The following is a 20968-nucleotide window of genomic DNA, read 5'->3' on the forward strand; positions in this document are numbered from 1 at the left end:
GGGGAGTCAATTCCTGTGTCAATTCCTAAGTGATCAAACTAAAAAGGATAATTCAACTTTTAGATGGTAAGTGGGATCCTTCTCTCTTTTACTCTATATGGCTTCCCTCACTAAATGGTCTAAACCAGAGGTTCTTAACCTTCTTACTACCACACCCTCTCTAGAAATTTGTCCTTCCCTCCATGCCTCACCTGCATCTAGGAATAGAATTTCCTCCCAGATTTAAAAAAAAAAAAAAAAAAAAAAGGAGATACTTCAACATTTTTCATAAACTTCTCATCACTTCATCATGCTCTCATGAAGAGAATGACAAATATAATTAGAAAAATTCCTGCTTTTCCCAAAGGCTCGCCCCTCCCCAAGGAAATTATTGACGCCTTCCTAGAGTGGAAGTGTGTCCCCTAGAATAAGAACCACCAGTCTAAACAGCATCTTTTGATGAGTTATGTGCCACAATGTCCATTCAATACATTTTTTTTCTGGACAAATCATTTCTAAGCTAGAGATGTTGTGAAGCAGTCATCTTAGCAGTGGGAGCACCTGTCATAAACCACTAAGACAGGATGGAAGAGTCTGGGAATGGATTAATTCATTTTAAATTGATTCCTATGGGAAAAAAAACTTTGGTTTTCAAACATTTTGCTTTTTGAATAGAATGCAGGAATGAACTAATTTAAAAAACCAATGGTACACTGTACAAAATTTTCTTCTTATACCACATTATGGACTTTAATCTTGTATATATATATATATATATATATATATATATATATATATATATATATATATATATATATATATATATATATATATATATATATATATATATATATATATAAGATTTGACACTCAGTTACAAAGAATATTTTGACACAGATATACATTAAAAACTTAATAGTATTTCTGTAGGAACTGAGGCATACTGTACTGTATTTTTTTTTTATGCTTATGTCAACATGTATATAATATCAAATAAATTAAATTAAACTGAAAGCTACAGTAGAGGGAAAAAGAATTTGGTCATAAATTGTTTTGTGTGCTGACAATGCAGGAGAATTGGCTAAATGGTACAGGTTGCTCCTAAAAAAAAATCACATTAAAAGCAAAGCTATTTTCTCCTAGAAAGTTACTTCTCAAAACTATAATCAGTAATACATAAGAAATAGGAAACGAGACTTTAGAGTAATCCAAAGACAAAACTGTAAGTCTTAAAATCTATAATATTCACTTTACTTTGAGAATTGCAGGTGAAGAAGCCACAGCTGAGTTGGGTAGTGCTAGATGCAAAACCAACCATTTTGTTGAATGTACAATTCTAGTTCATTTATACGTAGGTATTTCTAATGTTTAAAAGTATCATCAAACAATATATAAGTTATGCAAAGGTGAAATAGAAAACATAAAAATATTCGGCATCCCTAGTCTGGAAGAGAAGAGATTAAGGAATCAAAATGTGATGGTAGCCACACTTCTATTCCTTGCATGTAAATTATATATATACATATATATATATATATATATATATATATATATATATATATATATATATATATATATATATATATATATATATATATATATATATTAAACAATTTGTTATTTCTTTCTCATTCTATAGGATAAATGAAAACTATATGAAAAATGCAAGCTGATAAGACCCCTTTCTCTGACAAAAGGTAACACTGTACAGGCCAACTAAGAAAACAGCACAGAGAAGATCCAATAACCAGCCATGAGAATGACAGACAGTTTACAAACATTCCTTCAATAAATCACACAAAACTCATACAAATTTTGTTAAATAGTTGTTTTAGATATATTATTATGAAATAGAATGATGTCCAACTTATCAGAAAGTGAAGAAAAATGTTAAATGAATGCACCCAATTGTCAGAAAGGACCAAAAACATGGAAGCAATATGTTGCAAAAGGGACCATGGACAGTGATGAGCATACATTAACAGACAAATATGAAGGTAACAGCACAAGTCAATGAGCCTTTAGTATTCAAAGTGCAAAATGTTATCAAAAGTATGGGAAAAGAATATGAAGATGTTTTCAACAGTACCCTAGAACTTTAGGTCATGAATGTCTTCCATCATGAGTAAATCAATTTTATAAACAAACTTTCCATTAAAAAATGTCTTGGGTAACAAATCATATTTTGGGTGATGAACACAAAACTTAGCAATAACTTGACCAACATACTGGGAATACTGGTAGGAGGATATTAAGCCTGACCAACAATAGCCAATGACACTGACAGCAGCAACCACCAAATTGGCATTATGTACCCTAATTTCACGCAAATCAGCATGTTGGAGTCCATTGGTTAATAAGTTGCTTTATCACAACCACAATAAGTATTAAAACTGTCATTATGAGGTAGGATGGTAGAGGGCAGGTCAGTCACACATAGCAAAGGATGAAGAGACTTCATCATGGACCAACTGTTATGCCCTAAAACCTGACCCAGAAGAGATACTTCAGCTATCTTGGATGCCTGTAAACCCCTCATATAGGGTACAGCTTAACCAGTGATAATGGTGATAGTACAAGAGATTACTGCATACCATTTGATGATATACATATGCTAAATATGATGGATAATTTGTGAAACATATGGCTTTTGTGGATTACACAGTGAACAGTGCAACTCACCTGCTTCTAAGTATAAAGTGTACCTAATACGGTAAGTAAATGACTAGAATTAGCTAGGGTTGTAAGTGAGATGCTCTGCACAAGGTCATACTGGCCCAAGGGATGCCTGGTGTGTCTGAGTGGTGGTAGTGCGTGAATGGAGGAGGTAAATATTTGGAGATTACATAAGTGTGCTCATTATTATGTAACTTGTCCTGAAACATGGTAAGTCTGATTATATGTAAAACACTCAGAACACTGGCTTTATTTTCTCATACTCAGCCCTGAGTTACCCCACTTCCTGTGCCTAGCAACACCATCCAACATCTGTGCAGCTAAATAACTTAAATAACTAAGACCATTTGAAACAACAAAATTGGAAAAAGGAATTGGTGGATTTTAGAGCCATAAAGGACCCAGCAGATAGTGTGACAACTATAGATTAGTAGTTTAAGCAATGGGATAGTTCTGTAGCTATAGTAGAACTCATCCGTAGCTACCCACAAGGTGTGGCTCCTCTTGGGTGCGACATTGCCACTGCTATACCAGTACCTTCTTCAAAGAAAACGGAGTGATGATCATTCTCTACTTCACTAAAATAAGTCACAAGAGACCCAAATACCTATGCAGCAATATAGTACATTAAATGCAATAAAGATTCTGGTTATATACATGAAAATGAGACAAATAATTTACATGTTTGTCAAATAAGTGCACATACGAGTAGAAACATGGAGTATTATATTGAGTGGTTCCTTGCTTGAGTTAAAGGTAAGAGTGTTGCCCGATTTGCTTTCTCTTGCAAGAAATATCTATTAAGGCGGAATATGAATTCCTTGGTCTGGCTGCGCAAGACAGTGTATGACGGGGAAGCATCAGGGGGTCTTTCCATGGTAGTGACCAGAGGAGGAGTGAAGCGACACGTGCATGGCGACCTGACTCACCCCCCCCCACCTCCCCAGGAATTTCCACCTGGGTCGTGAGTGGCAACGTCGCCTGACCTGACATGACACATCACCGTCCATGTATATGAACTAGCTTAATTTATTTTCGTATATGACAATTATTTATATCATCTACCACTTAATTAAGGATTCTGAATGTTCTGAGAACACTTTTTTGATAATGCTATGATTACAGGACAGTGAGTAGTTTGTTTTTATTGGAGATTTGGCATAGTCTCACGGCAGACATGGCCAACGCCCTATGGGTAGGTACGGATGAGTTTTAGTATAGTTACCAATTCTGCTTAGATGGGTCACAGCTTCAAACTTACAGACAGTGAACTTTTGTGGGTCATAGCCATCTCCTAAGTGTGGCCATGCTCAGAGATAGGGGGACAAGTAAATAGAGGCACATGTGTTCTGTTAATTATAATCTTGTAACAGTGAAATTTATAATTTTCTTCTTTTTTTATGTTATGGCCTATAGCACCTGTAGGTCTATTTGAAGAATATGGGAAGCACTGTCCAGCTTCCACTCATTAGCAGGGCAGGCAATTTTATTCATATAATGGTACCCATATTAGGGCCCATATCACCACCCAAGCACGTCTTTGTGTAAGGCAATTACACCTCCACCTAGAACCTGGGTATCATGGTGACATGTAGGTAATTTTAAACCACTAGACAAATGACGAAGTTTCAAGGCAGCACACGGTGGGATTTGAACCCACGCATGGATGTATGCCTGATTCCACACTTACCACCTTATCCCCTACACCACCATCTCCCAATTAGTCCAAATGGCATTTAAGAACAAAGGAACCCAGGCTTTCTCTGATAGACATGGATCCCAAACATCAAGAAATTAACAATTTGAAAGAACAGATGCTCGAACAACAGGCTGGCATGGATTAACAGCACAAGGGCATATGGTGGAACAATTATGGCAGAAACCACCAGTTCATGCTCCATTGGAGTGTCTGTGGCTTTAATTGTACAGCACAAGGGCATATGCTGGAATAATTATGGCAGAAACCACCAGTTCATGCTCCATTGGAGTGTCTGTGGCTTTAATTGTACAGCACAAGGGCATATGCTGGAACAATTATGGCAGAAACCACCAGTTCATGCTCCATTGGAGTGTCTGTGGTTTTAATTGTGTGTCTGATTATCAAGGATATATGAGTACTGAAGGTATAATTATCTTAGAAATATCAGATCACTATAGTAGAATTATGTCAAATAATACTCTATAGAGGTTTATGAGGCATTCGAGAGCTACATGAGTGACTTTAAGAACCCTCACTAAGCTCTTTGTGTGACAAGAGTTGAAATATAGGGTACTGTAAACAAAGTAAAACCATATGAAGGGAAAGAGCAATGGTTAACACAACCCCAAGAGCTGTTTATGCCAGAAGTGGAACTTTTACCATTGCACATAAGAGGATCACCCCCTTGGTTCATAGAAAAAGAAAACTTCTTTTTATTATGAAATGTGTGTGGATATTCATGTTTCATACCATATGAATTCTGTCATGTAACCTTAATATAAGACAATTTCGTAAGGGCAACATGACCACTCGTGCAAGGTATCATCTGGTAAACCTTTTAAAGTCACTTCAAAATCCAAAGGGAGATTGACTATGAAGATTTTACTATCTGAGGTTACATAATAAATGAAAGTGCTATTTCATTCTAATTTGTTTTGATAAGACTGTAAAGAATGTAAAATTCTTTATGTAAATTATGTTGATTGAGTTTTGAAACTCAGGTTGAGGAAGTACAGTTGTTTATTATCTAAACTGTGCTAAAATGCTTTTCCATGGAAGATGGCTGTGTAAAGTCCAAGTTAGTATATTGGTTAATGAGCCATTTTATCATGACCAAAATAAGTAATTAAACTGCATGCACATCAGTTCTCAGGTAAGACTGTTGAGGGTGAATGAATTTGTGAACAAAGTAGGACTGCTATGAAAGTTTAAATAAGCAGTCATCTAGGTTACAAGAAAGCATTAATGGATTTTACTTTGTTTCCTTTAAGGAAAAAAGTTTCATTTTAAGAACATTTCAGGTCACGAACGTCCTTCAGGAATTAAATCAATTCATGACCCAAGTTTCTGCTATACAACTGAGACTAAATACCTGCTGGTTGAGTTGAGACAAGATATCATGAAAAGCTGAGTGATAAGTTAGAAAAGGAAATCATTTCATTTAGCAAAATAACTTTAAAACATTGATATTTTTTAGGGTATTTCTGAAACAAATCAGCTCATAAAAATGGTATACCTATGTAGGACTTTATTTTCTTTAGTCACATGACTCAAAAATTTCTAACCCGAACCTTTAATTTGATGCATGTTAATAGGCACAAGAATAGGTAACTTATGATACTGATGTATTGTCTCTCCACTGTATAATGTAATAACTTGACCATAACCATGACTTAGTGACACAGGAATGAAAGTACACTCACATTAGGATTGTAAACTCATCTTTCTCAATCCCATACCACAGCAAAATTAACTCAAGCCTGTATTTTTTTTCTCTACTTGATTAACCGGATCTTTGGCTGAAAAAGATACCTATTCATATGTCTGAGAGTTCCAATAATAAATGTTTCACATCTACTCTTATTATACTCTGGAATGCAACGAAAACAAAAACAACAACAATAACATCAATAATAATTAATAATGATAATAATAACAATAATAATAATAATAATAATAATTATAATAATAATAATAATAATAATAATAATAATAAAAATAATAATAATAATAATAATAACAATCAAAATAATAGCCATAAATCATGTAGTTTCAAAAATCATCAGTAAAATGTTTCAGTTTTCAACAGCCAAAAATGCACAAAACAGGATAAAAATACTTAGTATAAGGTTACCACAAGGAGTGAAAGAGTACAGCTTAAAGCTGTCACACCAGTGGCCTGGATTGAAGCACTGGTCACCACACATACATCCAACTTAGTCCGGACTTAACAGAAGTCAGTGCCATTTACACTCAAAAAAAAGAATGTAAACACATGTAAAAAAAAAAAAAAATAGCATCAAACACAAATTTACAAACTTAACTTAAAACAGCTATGCAAGCGCATTTCAAAGCAATGCTGGCAGTTTGCTAAGAACAAGGCAAGATAAGCCATATATATATATATACATATATATATATATATATATATATATATATATATATATATATATATATATATATATATATATATATATATAGATAGATAGATAGATAGATAGATAGGGAACTAAAAATGATTCGTAGAAATCAAGATGCATTCTACAATAACTCATGCAACTACCAAGAATGTAATGTCATTCTCTTCAACAGCAGTGCATGCTTTTATCTAGTTTCTCTACTAAGCAATGACAGAACTCCAATAATTACACTATAAGAATATTTCATTACTCTACACAAGATACAAGGTATTAAGACTACTTTAGAGTCTAGTAATGAAGGCAAATTCAAAGAGCTCTAATAGCCATGGTGAGTAAGCAAGATGTGTCACACACACACACACACACACACACACACACACACACACACACACACACACACACACACACACACACACACACGTCTTAACTCCTTCCCTCAAACTAACTGTTTTCAGCTTTTTTCTCATTGTCAAAATCTCTAACTATCTTCTACCACCATTTTCATGCCAACTGTTCTTCTGAACTTGTTAACTGTATGAAGCGCTTTTCCTCCTCCCACATCCTCACGGCACAAACTTTTTTCTCTCTCTTCATCTCTCTAATGCAAGAGTTAACCAATATTCTCAATCATTCATTCAGTTCTCTGATAAATTCTGGAACTACCTGCCTGTTTCCATATTTCTACCTACCTATGACATGAACTTTTACTAGAGGGAGGTTTCAAGACATCTATCATGTCATTTTTTTGTTACTTCTCTCAACTCTGTTTAGGGACCTCCACTTCAGTGGGCCATTTATGTTGCATATTTGTTGCCCTTTGCCAGTGCCTCCCATATATATATATATATATATATATATATATATATATATATATATATATATATATATATATATATATATATATATATATATATATATATATATACATATATATGATTATGGTAATGCTTGATACAAAAACTGAAGTTTTGTCTAAGCTCCTCTGAGGACTATCATGGGTGATGCAGAACATACTCATGATGGGCCCGGATGTGAGCAGCTATGAGGTGAGTTGACACCTGGTGTGCAGTGTTTACTTTGGTTCTACAATACCAAGGTGTTGCAGTTCTAACTATCAGTTGCTGGTAATATCACCACAGTAAATATCCCTTATATCAGGGCTTGATAAGGCTATCACTGTCCTAAAGTATTTCCTAAATGTCCTTTTAAAGAAAGATGGATTCCATCCTGTGAAACCATATGAGAGCCATTTCCCTGGAGATAGTTCTTAGAAAAAGGCACTAGATACAGATATAGAGATAGTCAGATAGATATACGTACAGATAGAGAGATAGATAGATGGATGGTAAAGAAATAGATAAGGAAATAGAAAGATATACTAATGAACTAGCATACAAATATAGACAGAAAGATAAACCAAAAAAAGAGGCAGTCAGGTCCTGAATGGCACAAAACCAAATGATGCAATTAGATAATAATTTGATTTAAACTTAAACATGAGAATTAACAATACTCAATGAAAAAACTAAATCATATTATGTCCAGTTCACAAAGTATACCAATGCAGGGAAGACTTTACAAAATCAGCACTGAGCTGCCAATCACTTAATTTGTCTCGGATGCATTATTTACACTACTACACTCAGAGTAAAAATATTATGTCAACATTATGAAAATTAATTCATATATATACACAGTGACACATGCAGATTTTTATCTATCCAAGCTGTGTGTTCAGCATCTAAGTGAGTGGCTCAGCTGTGGAATCACTTCTAGTAAACTGAACTATATTGATTTCACAAATAAAATGTGTCTGAAGCCAGTCCATTCAAACTAAATATGGCAGAATCTTGAAAGCCATAAATGAATATTATATTTCATTATGAATGACCATGTTTGAATATTAGTTATCTAAATATACTTTAGCTTAAAAAAAGTCTAACATTTAAAAAGCCTCAGGTTATGACCTATTCACTAAATACACATTACTCCATAAATTATGTGTCAAATAGTACATACAGGTTTCCCTCGCTTTATGATTGGGTTACATTCCTGAAAACCAGATCAATTAATAAATGATCAAATAGCAAACTTAAGCTTCAATACAATTTAATCTAGTAGAGAGAATAACCTAGGCCTAACTTGTATTGAGAGATTGAGAACACTTTTCCATGCCACCTAAGGAAGTAGTGTTATAGGGTCATTATTTTTTTCATACAGTGGTTTCCCCTATAGGCCTATATCCACTGGCAAGAAGAGAAAAAATGAGCTTCAGTTAAGTTAGCAGGTGCCAATCAGCAGCGAGTCTGGTCATAAATCCACAGGCTTAAAAGTCTCTCGATTTCCTCCATTACTGGCTCCTTCTTCCTCATTAGCATTTTTGCCATTAGTGTAGAAACTGTTTCACGTGCTTTCTTCACACTCACTGATTGTTTGATGACAGTGGAGACAGTGGATTGGGAAACTTCAGGGTTCTAGCAATGAACTTGGCTCTCTACGTAGCTCCCTCAAGGTATTTAACAATTTCCAGTTTTTTCTCTAAAGACAAGCTTTTGCTTGGTCTTTTGTCCTTCAATTCACCAGCACTAAGTGTTGCAGGTTGCTTGGAAGACATCACACTTGTATCATTCATAATACCTAACAACAAATATGAATTTTAGCAAAACAAACACTGGCGACTAAACACAATTGAAAGACCTATTTTGATCTTGCTGCTACAGGTGGATCAAGATTACTACAGAGCCAGGCTTTTGGATTGGCAGGTCCTGTAGAGGACAAACAAAAGATAAGCAGAAAAAGAGCAATATCATGTTCACTAATTATCCCTATATCTAATAGGAATGAATTTTAATAGCGGTGCCAGCTGCGGAGTGGGTGATGCGATCACAGTGTTAGTTTATATTCTGGTGATCAGTTAAAAATTGGACACACGAGCCCAGACAACGAGTGAGTGGACATAATTCATAACGATCAGAAAATTGAAATATCGAATAATGAGACATTGAATAATGAGGGAAACCTTTATTTGAGTCCCAAATTTTAAAATCCACCAAACTTTCTCCTTATTCAGGACTTTACTGTACTAAACTGGAAACAATGAGCTGAATGGCAAGAAAGAAGAATTACTCCTACCAGATTACTAGTTCATTCACTCCACTCTCACTCAGAAAGAAACAAACCTTCCCATTGCGCAAAAAAGCATACCTTGGCTCTTTTGTGTAGTCTTGAATAACATACGTGAGTGAATATGTAACTTTAACTGGATTTTCAGGAACACTCCATGAACAGTTCAGGCTCTCCCAGTTCATGGACACACAGGTGAAATTCTGAACATCTTCTGGTTTATCTGGAAAACAGAATAAGATGAAGTTTACATTATAAATGACAGATCACTTATAAAATTCTACTTTTTTTTATTTACAAACACATGGCTGGAAAACATTCACACAATGAAAAAATTCATTTTGAGAATTGTTCAGTGCTATTTCCCTAACTTCTTCTCAAACTCATCAATATTTCTAAAGAAGAGCCAAGTTCAATGAACTTTAATTTTTTTTTACTTGTTTTGCTAATTCCTTTGATAATACATTACCCTGCCTAAAGCTACAAATGTGACACATATGAAATATTCATAATTTCTTGAGAAATTGGATGCTTATTAATATGGAAATTATACAGTGTGAGCATAGCACCTTTCTTGTATGATGGCAAAATTAACTTTAAAAAGATGAACATAAGAAGCTTGACTTAATCCTGAAAAATACAATTAATTAAGAAAATGTGCTATTTTTCAAAATTAATTTAAGTAAAGTGAGGTTTATATAAAATTATCTCTAAATATCATGTTATTGACTACATATTATAATCACAAGGAATCAATGGTAGAAATGGAAAAACACTACTTATATTTTGTATAATCCTTAATGTCATTACAGAAAGAACTGGAACATTTGCTATAAGGTAGTGATGCAGAATATATTGTTAATCTAGGACAAAACTTACGTCCAACAAATACTGAGCGCCGACAAATGATATCACCCCCTGCCGAACACTTGAGGAGGTACTGTGTTGGCTCATTGTGTGTCACTTGCACCTTGATGGCAGAACTGTTCACTACCTAGAATGGAAGTTCATGGTCAATACTGTAAAAGACCAACAAAGGAGGCATTAAATTCTTTATTTAAGGACTGTTCTGAAAGTGCTTGAGAAGTTTATTAATGAAAAGTCATTACAACAATCTGTCCTTTGTGCATGATTCTATAGCTAACAACTTAATTCATTCAGGACTATTCCAGCTTCCGTCTCTGCAAATACTGCAAATTCTGCACTTGCTCCTTTTATGATTATTTGTTAAATACACAGTAATAGCACTGATCCAATCTAACCCCCTAATACACCTATCTGTGGGCTTGCCTGAGGCTTATGGTAATATATATAGATATTGTTTTTGTGTCTCTCTAAAATCCTCCTAATAAAATTTAATACCTAAAAGTTAAGTGACTATGGAAAGATATGGAATATTATGTGTAACGAAGCCCAAATATTGAAGTATAAGACAATGCCATAACTTTTCACTTAACCACAGCATATCTATATTATCATCTGTCATCTTTTCCTAAGCAGATATTGAGTGTTACTTTACTGTTGGTCACAATAGTACCTCAATGCCCTACTTTACTCCTGACATCAAAGTAGAATTCATAGCTCTTTTCCTACTCTCCTGACATCAAAGTAGAGTTCATAGCTCTTTTCCTACTCTCCTGACATCAAAGTAGAATTCATAGCTCTTTTCCTACTTCCATATACATCAAACACTGAATTGCTTTTACTGAAAGCATTTTCCCCTCATGAACTGTTTAAATCTCTTAGGTAGAGATCATTGGAACTCATGTTTAGTGTAAGAGGCAAAGTCAGTAGTGGTCTCCGTCTGAAAATTTACCACTGGCATTCTGATTACATGGTCAATGTTTATTATTAGTATTTGTTAGTGGTAAACTTACTGTACTTTACGCTAATGATTATTTTTCACGTGCTCGGCGCCCGGTGGTAAATATTTACGTCCTTCTTATCACCACCAATCCCGTCCCTAAAGGCGGCGTCACACTAGCACTTTTTCCGTCGTCTATTTATTACTCTTCCGTCAATTCTTTCCGTCGTCTTAAGTCAGACGGAATGCATCGTTTTCGTCTAGCGCCAATTTTTAGTCAAAATAAGAACTATGGTTTCTAATCAACACTTTTATTAAAAAATATATTTTTTTGTTAAACGGAAGAATGCTATTATCATTGCATGAAATTTAAATGAGTTGGTGAATATATATTTGTATACATATTTTTTTTTCTTCTAGCCTAGCAATGAAAAGTTCCTGAGTTGTTTGTGTACATTTCCAGGGGAGTGCGAATGTGCGATGCTTTTGAATATTTCCAAGGCAACTTCAAGTAGCTGGCCAAGATGAGCAGTGGACAAAACACACTGACGAATTTCTCATAGAGAGCATTAGAGGTCACCGTTGCCTTTAGGATCACAGAAGAGCTGATTACATTATAAGGTGCAAAAGCCGCGGCTTGCTGGGGTGAATGAGGAGCCATATTTGTTTACAATCGACAAGCGCGGCAAAGGCGGAAGCAAGCTTGTGTGTGACGGCCACCGTCTGCAAAAGTTGACAGTCGTCAGAAAATTGACGGAAAAAGAAGACGGAAAAGTGCTAGTGTGACGCCGCCTTAAGAAAACCAAGCTTGGGGTATCTTAAGGAAAGATGTGGTTTTCGTGTGGGGAAAAGCTAAAATACAACTTTTTAAGCAATTAAGAGAAAAAAAATTAAGGAAAATGCCATCTCGAGCAAAAAATTCGCCAGCAATTCGCTATATATGTGGCTGTATACGCTACGTTTAGCGAAAACCCAAAATGAGGTACTAACCAAACCTAACATTATTACCTAGCCCTAACCAAACCATAATATAACCCATATACAAAATATAGCGAAATATTGGCAAAGCTGCACACCAATAACACAGCAACGCTCACCACAGCCGCTCCCTCGTAATTTCCTCACGAGGCTAACCGGGTGTTGCTACGCTGCGCCCCTACAAGGAAATCATAAAAATGTCTGGTATCTGGTATTACTCACAATTTTGGGTAGCAAAATCAACCGTGATGCACACACAAGTCGAACAAGTCTCTTGCGTTTCCGGTGTACGGTGATAAAACTTAAGAAAGCCTGAAATCATAGTCAAAGCACAGGATGTCCATGGTGAAAACAGCATAGCAAATGCTAAAAACAGTCGTCATTGACTTGATTCATCCTTTCTCAAGAGAAACAAACGCAATACTATAAGCAACTCACGGCATGGTGGGCTCTCCTTGAAGGTCCATAACCGAACGTCCGTGATTGGTTTTACCGTGATACGTCATTTAAGTAACTATAACCAGCATGGCGGGCTCTCACTGAATGTCCGTGACACGTGATTTAAAGACAACTACCACAGGCACAAGAACCTCAATGCCCTACTAATGTAAACAGCCACAAAGTCACAAAAGGATGACTGAGGAAAACTGCTCGCAGGAATCAGTCTCTCTGATGCGGAGTTGACAATAAAAGCCATCCGCGTGAAAAACAAAACTTCATAAACGTTAAGTAAAGTGAATATATTCTCACAACATATAGTTGTCATGTGCTACTGACAAGGGCCAACAGTAAACATTAACCAAATTTAAATTCGTTTGTCAAATGTGGCCGCTTATCTCCTTAGACTTCAAGGAAATGCAAATTTTGGTCTATTTTGGTATTCCCGACCAACTAAACCAAATCAAAGTTAATCTAAGCTAAACTAACCTTAAAACCAAACTAACCAAACTAAACCTAAATTAACCTAAACTGGCGGTGGCATAGTGGATAAGGTGGTGAGCGTGGAATCGGGCAGACGTCCACGCTTAGGTTCGAATACCACCACATACCGCTATGAAGTTATGCCATTTGACGAGTGGTTTAAGTTAGCTACATGTCACCATGATACCCAGGTTCTAGATGGCTATACCAAAGATGCGTTTGGGTGGTGATATGGACCCTAATATGGGTACCACTATAAATGAAATTGAACAGCACTATGCCTACAGGCGCTATAGACCATAACATAAAAAAAAAAAGTTTCTGGCGAGATGTGTTGATTTGCAAAAGCATCAATGAGTCCATAATAGCCGAGTCAATAATAGCTGAGCGCACAAAAAAAAAATCATAAACGTGAAGTAGTCGTGATAAGGGATATTGACAAAGGAAAAATGGAAATGATTCCATTACGCACCGCAACAGATTAGGCCATATGGTACGCCTAAGATTAACGGGAGAACGCTACATGGACCAATAATTAATATCAACCATTTTCTTGAATTTCATCATAATTTCACTATCCCCGACAAATTTGAGCACATGGGGAATATGGGTTTTTTGAGTGGGGGAAGCGAACTGTCGAAATTTTGGTGATATATACGAGTATAGCCTATGAATCATAAACATGGCAAGGGATTTTCCCTAGATATATACAGACAAAACTCTGGACATGTAGTATAGGATTTATGAATATAACTTAGCAAATTTCGTCTTCCATATCAAGATATCCTAGCCGGTGGCTGCGCCACGGTAGCGCAGCTTCGACAGCCCGCCCTCAAGGAAATTAATCTAACCTATCCTAAAGGCGGCTTCACACGTGCCAATTTGCGACTGAAATTGTAAGCAGCTAGAAGTATCGACTGAACCCTTCTAGTCGGAAAATGTCACACATAGCGATTGGAAAGTATCGACTAGTTGGGACCTTGGCGGAAGTGAATGTAAACAAACAGCTACCCGTCAAGATGTCTTCCTCCAGTGACGATACTGATGGTTTCTCTTCTTATGGCGTACTGGAAGAATTAACAGAAAAGAAAATGACTGTGGATACGTCCCTGGCTAAGTAGAAGGAAATGAATGAGTGTTTACCTGACAAGACCTTCAATTCTCACCCAAAACAACACCCTACATTGAAAAAACAGTTTTTGGAGAGAGGCAGATATTTCGTCGAACGGCCATTTACACAAGCTTTTTTTTTTACTGTTATAATTCATTTCTAGGGTTCCAGATTTTTTTTTTTTTTTCCCCTTCACCAACTCGAACATCTCTACATCGACACCACATTTTCAAAGCTTACTCCGTGACGTCACAACGTAAATAAAGTCACAAATCGACTAAACAAAATCTACATGTTGGTCTTGTTACAGATATTCAGTCGGAAACTCTACCGAATTGCAATTTCAGCCACAAATTGGCACGTGTGAACTCGGCTCAATAACAAGGGGCTGCGCCCGCCCTAGGATATAAACCTAACCTGGACCCGCTTCAAAGACATTAATATAGCCTAGCCTAGCCTAGCCTAGCTTTATATGGATGGCCTTACGCTGTAACCGCAGTACTACCACTTCTTGTCTTTACGTGCACATCCAAAGTTCCAAACACCTCATCCTTCACGAAAAAATGCACTACGAAGTCTACGATTTACGCTTCACTTGTGACACTTCACAGTATTTGGAATAACATCGTGTGATGAAAAGAAAAAAAAAAACGAATGTTTCGTCTTTTTTTTTTTTCAATGCTGCTTTACCTCCAGAATAAATAAATGAACACCCTTCACAACCAGACATGGTAATTGGCGAGAGAGTGATCGCGAATTACACCATGACAGAGGGTCAGCCTTCACTCCTTGATCTTCGCTTCCAGATGGAAAACTAACCCCACATGAGTCACTTCCAGTCAAAGTTACAGAATCACACTCGAACAAACACTGTCTGGAATACCTGAGATTCGAAACAATTGAGAATAACAATGGCGTCCAGGGATTTTAGTAACAATTCTCTTGACACAAAGTAACTAATATTTTCAAATATACTCATTTGCGACGGAAACTCACTGATATAGTGTTTGTCAGAATTTAATAAGGTTAGCAATTATCACATTCATAACGTTATAGAAACTTAATTTACATTATTATCCTAAGATTCGTCTAAAGATTTTTATGAGGAAAATGCCCTTCTTAGGGCACTTCATCAATACGAAACAGTTAGCAGTAAAACCAGATATTTTATACACGAAAAAAGAAAAAAAAAATTGTCTTGTCAACCATTTCTAACTAGTAAATCAGTATTTTTCATTTCCCTCACCCGAAAAACCTGCAATCTACCAAATTCCCATTACCATCCTTTCTGTCGCAAATCAATCTGTTGTCATTTTATAGAAGATTAACGCGGCCTTATTTTCATAAAGTCTAAACTCTAGAGCAGTGGTTGAGTTTTCTGGAACCAAGTGATACGCGAAAATTGTACGGAACCTCCAAGCGGTACACGCTCAGATAAAGTTTGGGGACCACTGCTCTAGAGCTAAAAATAGTCAAAATACTACCTTTTAATAACCAAGAAAAGAGACAAGGACAATATTGGAGTTTATAAGAAAGTAAGTCAAAAGATAAGTCACAGAGTACCCTCATTGAGTTAGCTTCTAATGTATATATTATGAGGTACTGTTGTTTACTTACTTCATGATCGAGGCGTCTTCCATCATTCCCTGTGGTCTTAAAGAACACATCATCCACCTGCACCTTCGCTGGGTTGAAGAGGCAATAGGCTTCATAGGAAGACCCAACTTCAAGAATAATGTCACCATTTGGCTCAATTGCTGGAAATGATATATGGATGATTTCAATTAATATATTAAAACTGTCCCCACATCAAATGAATGAAGTGCATATATCTTAGTTCAGGAAGACAAAAGTTTGCACATAACCTACCTCACTCATTCATGTATACAAAATCATTACTTTTGTAAATTTCACATCACAATCTTTTAAAAACTACAATTTTACATAACATATTGCCAAATTCAATAAATTCCTTGATATACCTCAATATGAATATAAATACACATCTCATATTCAGTTTTCATTCATTTCTAAGCTTTCACTGAAATTGAAATAATGGAAATGCAGGCTAAAACAAGCTGGACTAAAAACTGACATATGAGTTATTTTGAAAGTTTTCAGTAACCTACCAGATAAGCTGTTAAGAGAGAGAGAGAGAGAGAGAGAGAGAGAGAGAGAGAGAGAGAGAGAGAGAGAGAGAGAGAGATAACTGAACTGAGCTAAATATATAAACATGATAATGCACAGGGTAATAAACAGGATAATGGACAGATGCAGATGCATATAAGTAAATAAATGAGTAAATAGAAAAACGAACTGACTTATTTGACTGACTCATGAATAGCACAGAAGTACAAGCATAATTGTTAACAAGAATTACCCCCGTGCTATCCATGTTTTTTTTGTGTGTTTTGTTTTTTCATTCTTTAAAAAAAATATATATAAGACCCATGATTTTCAATCTGTATACTGTTCACACCACCACCGTAGCGCAGAACAACCAGGGCCAATGTAACATTATGTAAATACCATGGTAGTTAAATAGTAAGATCAGGCTAAAATTTCTACAGTTGGAAGGGTATGCCAGTAAAAGTGATACTATAATTGGGAGAGGAAATGCAAATGAATTTAAGAAGCACATCAAGGAACAGATGAATTACATATCATTCTATGCTTGAAAACAGGGAGGATGGATACCCACAACTGGACTAGAGTAAGAGAGGAACATGGTGAGGAGGCAGTGGAAGAGCGCAAGTATTAAGTTTGAAGGCAATATTATTAAGAAAGAAGAAAACCAGAACAACTATCTGACCATTCTATCTGTCCAGGGAAGCATTAACAATTAACTATTTCTTACTTCCTATTCCAGAACGCTGAAATTTGAAGCATTTGTAGTCATGAACAGAAGTGGCTTGGCACAGGGCAGCAAGACCCAGCAGTGTGAGCGGCAAGGCCACTGCACCCCTCCAGGAATGTGACATGATGGCTGAGGAAAGAGTGATGGGGAAGGAAGAGACACTCCCCCTTACTCTTTCTCTATTTCCATGATGGCCTCTGAGGGAAAAAAAAAAAAAACGTTAAAACAAGACATATGATGCTAAATTTGTGTTATGATATGTAGGTTAAGAAGTGTGTGTGTGTGTGTGTGTGTGTGTGTGTGTGTGTGTGTGTGTGTGTGTGTGTGTGTGTGTGTGTGTGTGTGTGTGTGTGATGAAATTATTAAATAATACTAATGGAGGATCATTAAATAAAACTAATGGAAGATCCGGTGATTGCTCTCTCTCTCTCTCTCTCTCTCTCTCTCTCTCTCTCTCTCTCTCTCTCTCTCTCTCTCTCTCTCTCTTTCTTTCTTTCTTTCTTTCTTTCTTTCTCTCTCTCTCTCTCTCTCTCTCTCTCTCTCTCTCTCTCTCTCTCTCTCTTACTATATATATATATATATATATATATATATATATATATATATATATATATATATATATATATATATATATAGAATCTTCTGTTCATCAACTGCTAGTTTCATTATTTGTCACATTTGTTCTACAGGTTACCTTGCCATCCGAACTCTAGTTAAAATAATGAGGCGCAAAAGTAAACAAGGTAAGGTAATACAATCGGTGACACACCTACTGGCCGTGCTTGATATTGCCACGCGGGGTTTCCTATGACATCCCAGTTTGCACCACAGCATTTGAGTGCCACGCGTGCTACTTTTTGCTCTAAAATACATGCACGTTTCATTTTATACAGTACCTCCTGAATGACAAGTGGACAACTGATGTTTTGCTTTCTGTTGGCCACGCTTACTACATGACTGATGAATTTCTATTTCAATGACAACCAAGGTAATTTATGCGCATCTTGTATGTTTATATTTTCCTTGAGATTCTGACAACGATGTCACCGTTACAAGATATTTATATATTTACTTATATGTTATATAGTAATTATGTTTACCTAACTCTGTTCTCTCCCAGCAACAACCCTTCTACATCTGCTGACCAGAGAGAGAAAGAGAGAGAGGAGGTAGGGGGGGAGAGAGACCTATCGACCATTGCTCCCATGAAACTTCGATACATCTGTTTACACTTAATTATCTTGTAACGGATTTTCTAAACTTGCTTCTAAAACAAAAATATTACGAAGTCAAGCAATGAAGCAATCAAAATGCACTTTAAAATCAATTATGAACACTGCAGTTCATGATTTATTCATGGTTATTTAAATCACACCACATTACGGTTCCACCTGTTGGCTGCTGCTGAGACTGGCGGTTACCACCAGAATTCTCCGCGATGCCACAATGACGAAAGTTAAGAGGAATACTTAATTACGTTCAGGAGCGTTTTATAGATATCAATGACAAATAAAAAGAATAAGAGAGTAAAATCAATTACCCACACTCAGACTCATGCCTCAAGTTCATCGGTGGAGGACTGTGGGGGAGGTGGGGGGATGTAAGTAAAGTCTCACACACTCCTGAGACGTGAAGTGCCACAAATCTCCGGTTGGATATCAAAATATTTCTCTGAACGATCTGGGGATCATCTATTCATACGCTGCATGTTCCCTCTAAGTAGCCCCACGTTGTTGCATCTTCTACATGTGACTGGTAGAGATAGTGAACTGCGGTGCTTAGAAAAGTAGGTTCTGTACTTCTGCGAACCCTCGGAGCATTTCCTTGGAAATCATCGATCCCAATGGTTGCCACTCGTCAGCACGTCCACCCGAGCCACGCTGGCGGGTACCATGTGATCTGTTATCCCATTCACATATGGAATGCATTACTTTATGTAGACGGACCATCACGATGAAAGTTAAAAAGTAGGGCCAGACTCACAGAACCCTTTTACAAGTATATGTAAAACTGGCGACATGTGGCATATGTTTGTGACGCATGAATGTGGGTGTCGCTTCGTCCACCACAATATTAATTATCATATAACTCATTTTTAGTGCGTAACTATTTAATTCAAAATAATTATTGAATTAATCAAGAATGTGTTTATTTTACCACCAATGACGGGCGTTTTAGATGCAGGAACACAACAGCAAGGAGTGAGAATGATGCTTTGAGAGCCACTACTTGGCATCCTCATTCCTCGTATCCCTGACTCCCTGTACTGTAGTCCTGCCTCACGCGTGGCAGTGGGTCTCTCAGTGTTGGTAGTCAGTTCACACCGAACTAAAGACTACCATGAAATATTGCATATCTGTAAAGATAGCTGAAATGAATAAAGAGTGACAGGTTTACATGCACACAGAAAACTCCATCCTCCCCCTCCCGCCCCGATCCCTAACGCTCATCTCATCTCGAGGTCATCTTTGAGGTAATTTCATAAACACTTCACGGCTGCCGAAATTGCTCCTTAATGTAACAGACAAGACATACACTTGAGAGACGTCTAATGACATGATCAATTTGGTCACAGGTTTTGAAAAATGACTATTACTTATGAAAACCTGCGACTGAATCACAACTATTTACTCCGCACTCTTTCATCATATGCATTAATACCGATGCTTACACAATACTCAACACAAATATCCATACTGACTTGAAACAACTCTTTTTACTCGAGTTGCGACACTTAGGTATGCATTCATTTGTAAATGTTCTATCCTATGCTAAACACATGGCATTTTATAATCTGACTTTTACAGCGAGAATGACGTCCATATTTTTAGTTATCACCACCAGTGTTCCTCAGAATAAGACATCACTGCCGCTGCGAGACGTCTGAAGATCACCACTTGAGAGAGAGAGAGAGAGAGAGAGAGAGAGAGAGAGAGAGAGAGAGAGAGAGAGAGATTGTTTGCATTAATACATCTACAACCATATCTCTAACTAAAGGTATGTGCCTTTAAGGTACAGTATAAGAATTCTAAGATGCCTACTGCTGATTGCAGATGTTAGAGAACCTAATTATTATAGAACCTACGTATATTCCTAAAATATAGCTACTTCTTGGTGCACCACTCGAACCTGTACCTGGTCTTTCCACTGGGCCTTCTTCAACACAGTCCCTCAACATTCTTGAGTACTCAGAATTAACGAAACGAGCTGTTCCTTCGAAACGCTCATACTTGACTGAGAATATGCTCATGCGCTTCTCCAGTCTCAGTTTTCCGGAAGGTTTGTTGAGCGGTTGGTAGCTCAACTTGTCCTTGGTTAAAAGTACCCAGCCCACCGCTCCTGTTGCCTCTTCCACCCACGCAACAGTTATGCGGTGAGAGTCAGAGTTGACAACTGCAAA

At 36.6% G+C, this 20968-nt stretch overlaps 1 protein-coding gene across 4 annotated transcripts in view; it reads right to left on the reverse strand.

The window, feature by feature from the left end:
• Positions 1 to 20968, reverse strand: part of LOC123518233 — a 145092-nt gene that overhangs the window by 52361 nt on the left and 71763 nt on the right. For 3 of the 4 annotated variants that reach the window (XM_045278953.1, XM_045278952.1, XM_045278955.1), the window contains exons 3-6: positions 17569 to 17765; positions 16329 to 16468; positions 10777 to 10891; positions 9979 to 10120 (exon numbers count right to left, since the gene is read on the reverse strand). In XM_045278953.1, coding sequence (XP_045134888.1) covers positions 9979 to 10120; positions 10777 to 10891; positions 16329 to 16468; positions 17569 to 17692 — 521 coding nt within the window. In that variant the 5' untranslated portion in view covers positions 17693 to 17765. The remainder of the gene's footprint in view (positions 1 to 9978; positions 10121 to 10776; positions 10892 to 16328; positions 16469 to 17568; positions 17766 to 20968) is intronic. The other variant, XM_045278954.1, reaches the window with a different exon arrangement.

Source organism: Portunus trituberculatus, chromosome 43, assembly GCF_017591435.1.
Source record: "Portunus trituberculatus isolate SZX2019 chromosome 43, ASM1759143v1, whole genome shotgun sequence".
Classification (NCBI taxonomy): domain Eukaryota; kingdom Metazoa; phylum Arthropoda; class Malacostraca; order Decapoda; family Portunidae; genus Portunus; species Portunus trituberculatus.